The following is a 7,944-nucleotide window of genomic DNA, read 5'->3' on the forward strand; positions in this document are numbered from 1 at the left end:
CGTACAGATATATCAATAAACACGTACGAAAGAAGAGGAACACATCCGTTTATAAATACACATGTACACAACATATATACAAAAACGGCACTCAAGTACACAATACATTGATAAAAACGGTACTAGACTGTCTCGCTTTGATTTCGGAATGCTTACACATTAGGGGTATTCTCTGAGTCTTGCAAAGCCCTTGCATGGTGCACAGATTGCACGGATTGCACGGTAAAAACCGGTTTTCGTATGGGGCAGCTTTGCAAACCGTGCAATCCGTGCACCGTGCAAGGGCTTTGCAAGACTCAGAGAATACCCCTATTGAGAAGTTAGCTTACTGCCAATATAGAAGTATTACATATATGAAATTAACTCTGGTCGTCGTACACAATTTTAGAATCATGTAAAACAGTGACAAGGGTGGTAGATCGCAGAAAAAGTATNGCTCTACTGATACTACCTGTTCAATGTGCCTTGAACAAAGCAAAAAATTACTCCATCTGTCTAAATGCACAATTTTGCCGTCCTCAGGGCCGATTGTTCAATGTCTGATGAGTACAAATCGATCACATTTTATATGCATGATGTCAGAAACGTCGATAATGGTGTCTAACCGGGAAGTAGTGATAACCAGACATTGAATAACCGGCCATTTTGGAATCATGTGAAACAGTGACAAGGGTGGTAGACAGCAGAAAAAGTAGAATGGACAAATTATAAATCTTTAAAACATTCACTTTGTGATGGGCACCAGGTCATGAGGGCTTTGATGGCAATGAAACGGCTGATAATCTCGCCTCAGCGTTTTTGTGAACCATCCAAGGGACACACGGCAGAGCTTGTAAGAAGGTGGAAGGATTCTCAGGAAAAATTTCTGTTAAATCTCAATTTGAGATGCACTTGAGAATCAGTCCTTTTCTCAAATCTCAAACGTTAATTCTCAAATGCATCTCAAATAACCATTGATAACGTTCTCAAACTTAAAGGCACATATTTAATACGAAATTTTCCTTTATTTTCAAATTGAGAAATGTTGAGTTCTCAACTTTTTCTGAAATGTGAGTGTAGCGGAACGAAATGAAATCCAGTTACTCTTATTGAATTATTTGTATAGTATTGTCATTGATACATGTAAGAGAAACACAGTTTTTATAGGAAAGGAATTTTGATGTATGCAGTTTAACAGTTTATTCAATAGCTTATTTATTCAGTAAGTTTAACAAAGAAAAACACGGTTAATATAAAACATTAGTTGCATGGTTTATTTTGAAATTAAACAAATTGCTAATAACAGCGACCGCGTGGTCGAAGAGCCATTTTGCGACTGATGTAGCAGACTACTGATGAACTTCGATATCTGCGCCATGTAAAAAAATGTTTCTCAAATATTTCTCAAACTGTTCTTAAATTGATAAACAATGTTTTCATTTATTTTAATAATCCTTCGATAGGCGTCTTATTTTAACCAGATATCACATTCGAATTAATTTATAGGTTCATTAGATGGGGGTGTAAAACAAATATGGGTACTCGGAAATATATGTAGATGTTTGCTATTCTATACACCGAATAAAACCGATGCACCATATTTATTGGCACTACTGTCGTTATTATTGGTGCTTCACAATTGAAGCAGAGTTACTGGTTCCATCTCGATAAAACGTAAGGTTCCCCGGTGGATCGGGGAACTGGATGCAAAGCACAAAACTGCTAGGCGGCTTTTCAAAAGGCCAAAAGGATCTTTACGAACGATAACCGGGAGACCTAAATCACCTGCTTCAAGTGCATTTCCCAGGTTTTTCGGTGATCTGATGGCCTCTGTCTCCTCAGAACACAGAGTGAGAATTATAGCAGGTCTGGTTCGATCTTTGACAGGGACAAAGTACGGTGGGTGATAGAGTCTTTCCAACCCTTCAACTCGGTTCGTGATGTCCGTGTTATTTATTCTTAAATCGAGCAACAGGATCCATGACTTATGTAGCTAAATCATACAAATCTCTTAGCCTAACTTCCTTCACTCAAAACTTCATAAAACTTTAGAGAGACTGTTAGACCTCTCTATTAGGGAGAAACTGAACACTTCCACTTCCTTACATCACACATAATTTGCTTAACTCAAAAGGAATCAACGGATTCGCGTGAAATTACATCGTCCTGGAGCAATACTCAAGTAAGACTAGAGCCGTGAAAGGCTGGCCGCAGGGAGGTGTCCATTCACCCTTGCTTTGGTCACTTTTTGTGAACGACCTCTTAATCAGGCTACATGAGTGTGGTTACGATGTTGTGGGGTACGCAGATGACCTGGCAATTACAGGTTCGGAAAACTTCGGCAGTACTATCTCAAAAGTTGCAGGTTCCAGTAAGAGCCTCAGTATAAATCCTCGAAAGGCTTTTCTTGTACAGTTTACGACAAAGCATAAACCAATGCTTGGTTCGTTCACCCTTGGAGGCACAGTGCTTGAATATTCCGATGAGGTCAAATATCTTTTCAGATAAACAAGTAGCCATCCGGGCCCTTTCAAACAAGATTATGAAATGGGCCTTAGACAGGCCAGACTCTCCGGCTACTCTTTCAATAGAAATTATATTATTTTAGAAAATAGAAACCACATCAGGCTACTTTCTCATTACCTGACTGGTCACAACCAATTGCGAATCCACTTACACCGAATAGGTGAAGATGATGAAACTGCAAAGCACATTGTCTGTCCCTTCCCGGCTTTGGTCAGACAAATATTGATCCATTTTACAGCTTCAATGGTCAAACCCTTTGTTATAAAGAGTTCGCCTACCAAATGCCCTGCAGATGGGATTCATTAGGGAAGCCGAAGATATCTTGGCCACACTGTGTTAGGGACTCCCTTCGTTTAACTAACCAACAATTTGAGATACAATAATACTAATATTGACAATGTATACTGGCACATTGTTTATAAAAAAAATTGTCTAAGGGTAGCTTTGAGGGGTTACAAAACATTAGGTCCCCGCTTTCGTTGGGATTCTACGGTAACTCAAACCCAAATAAATTATTGTGATATACTTTTGACATCTCTTAAGATTCTTTATTGTTGTTAATTTTTATCAACCGACTTCACAAAAAGGAGGAAGGTTATCAGTTCGTCCGAATATTTTTTTTGTATGAATGTTGCCGCATAACTTTGGACCACGTTAGCCGATTTCTAAAATTATTTTTTTAAAGGTAAAGTGTTACTTCAGAGGTGGTCCCATTCTTATTTGATTTAAATGCGATTAACGATAATCTTAAATTTTTATGTGAGAATTAAATTCGGTTTTGTTTTTTGCTTAAAAATTATTTGTTTTCGCTTCCAGATGGTGCAAGAATTGAGCCACGTCGTAACGTGGTTAAGTGGAACACTCGAAATAACAACCGTGACAACTCCTTCGCCAGCGGCAATGGCAGCACATCCAACAAATGCGTAACTGCTCCATCAACGACTGCCGGTCGCTCGCCCGCTGAAGATGGTAAAGTTATATTCTATGCGCCACCTGCTGGTGGCTTCAATGCCAGTCAACCTTCCAGCCATACGCCAGCGTTCATGATCAAACAGGAGCCCGTGTTGCCGTCATTTTACCGCGAACGCAGCATCGAGGAGACCGAAGCCGCCCACGATTTACTCTCACTATCGCAAAGTCTACCGCCACTAACACCGCCTTGTGTCGTCACCATCCTGCATCCGGAGTCGTCAACCAACAGCAATCTCAATAGCACAGCGCACCATCAAAACCAGCACCAACACCAAACACAACTAACACCCATCATGCATGAGATATCCAGTGCTTCCAAACAGCAGAGAGCCGTGCCACCACCACTCTGTGCTGCAACCATTGCCGCGGATAATTTTACCATATTCACCGTGCAAGATGTCTCGACGCCGCACCACACGCGAGCGGCCCTCGATCAGGGACCGCCAAAAATACGTTATATGTGCAGCGGCAGCAGCAACTCATATGACAGTCATACAGGCGCAAACACACCGGACAATTCCGAAAATTGCTCGCCTCTAACACCACCAAATTCGGATCATTCATCTGACATTGACATCGACATGTCCTCCTCGTCGGATTCGGGGCATTCCAGCTCGAATTATCAAGCAACGCTCAAGTTGTGGATCGATGAGCCATCATCGTACAAAGTGCGGCGTACATCCACAAACTCAATGACAATTGAAGATTCTACGGAGGCTAAAGCAAATCATTCCATCAAACTCGGTCTTAATATATTAGATGGCCGCACCAAGGCTAGCCGCAGCAGCAAGGAACCAATCGAAACGCATACGGCTGGAAGTTTCGACTCCAGCGCCACGGACACCGATTCGTATGTGAAGAAGAAGCGGGGCAGCTACAAGTGCTCCGAATGCGGCAAACAGTACGCCACCTCAAGCAACCTCTCACGTCATAAACAGACGCACCGCTCGCTCGACTCGCAATCAGCGAAGAAATGCAATACTTGCGGCAAGGCTTACGTTTCCATGCCGGCTCTCGCCATGCATCTGCTGACTCACAAACTCTCGCACAGCTGCGACATTTGCGGAAAACTCTTCTCACGACCCTGGCTGTTGCAGGGCCATCTACGCTCACACACCGGCGAGAAACCATACGCTTGCTCACATTGCGGCAAGGCATTCGCCGATCGCTCCAATTTGCGGGCGCACATGCAAACGCACTCGATCGATAAGAACTTCGAATGCAAGCGTTGCCACAAAACATTCGCTCTGAAATCGTACCTAAACAAGCATCTGGAGTCATCATGCCTCAAGGATGTTTTGGGCACCGGAGAAGCGACAGACTTGTACGCGGATAATGGCGATGGCGGCGAAGGTGAAGGCGAAGGCGAATCTACGACAGCGCAAAGCAGTGATGACAACGACGAAGATATTGTCGTAGCATAGGCTTGAATAGATCGAAATACATGCATATGTATGTAATTGGGAAGGGTTGGACTTTGAAGAGCACAGTAAGATACGAGTAGTTTTAACAATTAAAAAGAAAACATATTCCACACTTTTACAACAGAAATTGTAATTAAACTCAAAACACGTAAGAATAGTTTTTTCTATAGCAAAAAGTTCGATAGTTGAAGAACATACATACCATGCATACATACATAAATACATACAAAAACTGAAAAAAGCAAAAGCTGTACATTTTGCAAAACGCAATGAAAACAATACAAAACCTACCAACTTTAAGTAAAAATCCCATGCAACGAATATTATGGAACATAAGTAGAAATTCTATATATACAAAATTATTACTATTAAAATTATTATGAACAAGATATTATTAGGATTTATTGATAAGAGATTTGAAACGTAAAATGTGTTTTGTTGGCACTTAAGGCAGACGAACATTTGATATAGTAGTGATAGTGAAAATTTAACAACTACAAAGTTAAAGTTGAAAGCCAGTGAGTAGTGCAATACATTAAGAGCGAAAAGTACTTATACATACATACATACATATAGTTAATTCACAAGTCAACCGAACACCCTTATATGTAGGCTCAATTAGCTGAGCGAATAGCAAGGCGCTAATTATTTGAGGTTTTGGGTGATCTTCGGCTAAGATCAGAGCCAATATTCACGCATGTTTTATATACACATACATAGTACATATGTGTGTAAGTGAGTATACGTAGGCACTTACATTTGCAAACATAAATACATTATTATACAATTTACATACATATATATATACAATATATAATGTAATAGAAAGCATGAGAAGCAGTTGATATTTTTTTAGAGTATTTCATATACATATATTTTAAAGTAAAGCAAAATATTACCAAAAAGGCATGATACAAAATGATATTAAATAAATTAGACTAAACTATTCTTAAAATAATAAATTGCATAAAAATAATAGTAATTTACTTAGAATGGCAATTTTACAAGTACTGCAATACATATAACAAAAGCATAACAACATTTTTGAATACCTAAGCAATTTAAACGGATAAGCTCAGCGTAAAACCAAAGACAAAGGCAAAGGCAAAGTCAGCTTTAAATCGTTTAAACTTACTTTTATTGTTTATTTTGTAAAATTAGCATATGCAAACCGTTTTAAAATTAATTTATTTTTTTCTTGGTTAATAGAATGTTATATCGATGGCTGAGTGGAAGATCGACCTATCTCGGCAGCCAGTTCGAAAACGCCCTGTCTCGGTACAAAATTATATTTTCGAAAAGGTAAATCACTTCCTCCGAGTTGTTCCATCTGACGTAATAAAAAGAAATATTCTCTGTCTGTCTGGCGAAATCAACTACAGTTACGTTACTTTGACCACCCTTTTGTATCATTTGTATGCATCTTCACACAAAAGAGGGAGGCTATACGACAAGTTACCCACACCAGAAAATACACTGAAATGAGAATAAATATGTGAACTAATTTCCCGAAATACTAGTCAAACTACGTTCCAAATGTACCTAAAGTAGTGTGTACTTTCAAAGTAAATAAAGGTACGATTGTAGATTGTACCAACTTTTCCATCACTGTTGGCAATGAAGCAACTGACTGTGTGTCGCTAATCGAGCAGCTGACTGTGTGTGAACACCAAAAAGCGGTAGCTCAATTAAAAGATTAATTGACTTCATTACATTTCAGTCTGAAATTACTCTTTTTATGCGATTTTTATGCGGATTTGAATTTGTGTAGATTTTTCCAACCGTTTTTCGCAGTGGCGATTCGGCTTTTTTTTTAGAGTTGTGGCTACTTTTTTTCCAGAGTGAATGATATAGAAAGAGTACTTCCACCTGAATTTATATTGGGAGTATACTATCGGGAATATGCTATGCAGTTGTTTAAGGTTAGGACTACGACAAACACGAGGACGAAAATGAATAGGAAGACAAGTTTGAATACGAAGACGAAGGTGAAGACGAATACTAAAGTTAAGACGAAGACGAATGCGCAGAATTTACCCTTAAGCGCATGAAAATATATCAACTCAAATAACAAAGCAAATTTTATGGATTTAGTATTATATCATACATACAAGATTTTTATTATTTTTTAGAAAACATGTAATTATTTTTGGGATTTTCTTCTCTGTACTTTTTATAACCCAGTATTATATATGTACGTACTTTTGCTGAAACATTAGAATTTTCTAAGCTTTGCCATTAAAGATATGAGCTATCTTCATACCAATTTGTCTGGTTTACGCTAGCTTTCTAGTCCAAATCTATTAATTTAAGCCCAACGTACTTTTCGCTAATTCCAATTCTCGACTCTACTACATACATACATACATACATACATACTTACCTAAGTAATCACATTCAATTACTCGAAAATAATAAAATTGAGAGCAAACATTTAGAAACATATCACAAGGACAATACTTAATCATAAATCAAGTATATAATAAAAGCAAAATAAATATAATGTTAATTAAAACTAAATACATATGTACGTATTTCAATTAATTTATAAGTAAACTAAATAAGTTTATTATTTATAAATTAAAAAAAAAAANACATGTGGATGAACTTGGTTCAAAAATATGTTATGTATGTACATGCACACATGCATATTTACTTATATACAAAGTTAAGCTTATACATTTATTTTCTATTTAAAGCAAAATCATAAACAAATTGAAACTGTGAGCAATTCGAAAAATTCAATGGTGTGGAAAAGTAAACAAAAAAGGAAAATATTAACCAAAATTCAGACACCCAAAAAAAATTAAGCCGAAAGATATACTTAGAATCGAGAATTGATACCTAGAGCAATAAAAGACATTTGCAAAGCATTCAAGTAAACAGTCATTAAAATTTTAAGTCTTATATAAAAGTATTCTTAGAAGCCGAAATCACTGTAAACTTAATACTTAAATACGTATGTATAAATGCACGCATTTTAGCTGTTTGAATGATTAATTGTCAATTAATTAAATGAAATGATTTGATTTTGATTGAAAGC

At 37.6% G+C, this 7,944-nt stretch overlaps 1 protein-coding gene across 1 annotated transcript in view; it reads left to right on the top strand.

The window, feature by feature from the left end:
• The window catches only part of LOC108366083 (zinc finger protein 79-like), a 24,266-nt gene extending 18,167 nt beyond the window's left edge, over nt 1–6,099 (top strand). The window contains exon 3 of the mRNA XM_017620365.1: nt 3,322–6,099. Within this exon, the coding sequence (XP_017475854.1) occupies nt 3,322–4,901 (1,580 nt within the window). The 3' untranslated portion in view covers nt 4,902–6,099. The remainder of the gene's footprint in view (nt 1–3,321) is intronic.
• Nucleotides 6,100–7,944: the final 1,845 nt, after the last annotated feature.

The sequence above is a fragment of the Rhagoletis zephyria genome, unplaced genomic scaffold (assembly GCF_001687245.7).
Source record: "Rhagoletis zephyria isolate East Lansing unplaced genomic scaffold, Rhagoletis_zephyria_1.1 Rzeph_scaffold_02129, whole genome shotgun sequence".
Lineage (NCBI taxonomy): Eukaryota > Metazoa > Arthropoda > Insecta > Diptera > Tephritidae > Rhagoletis > Rhagoletis zephyria.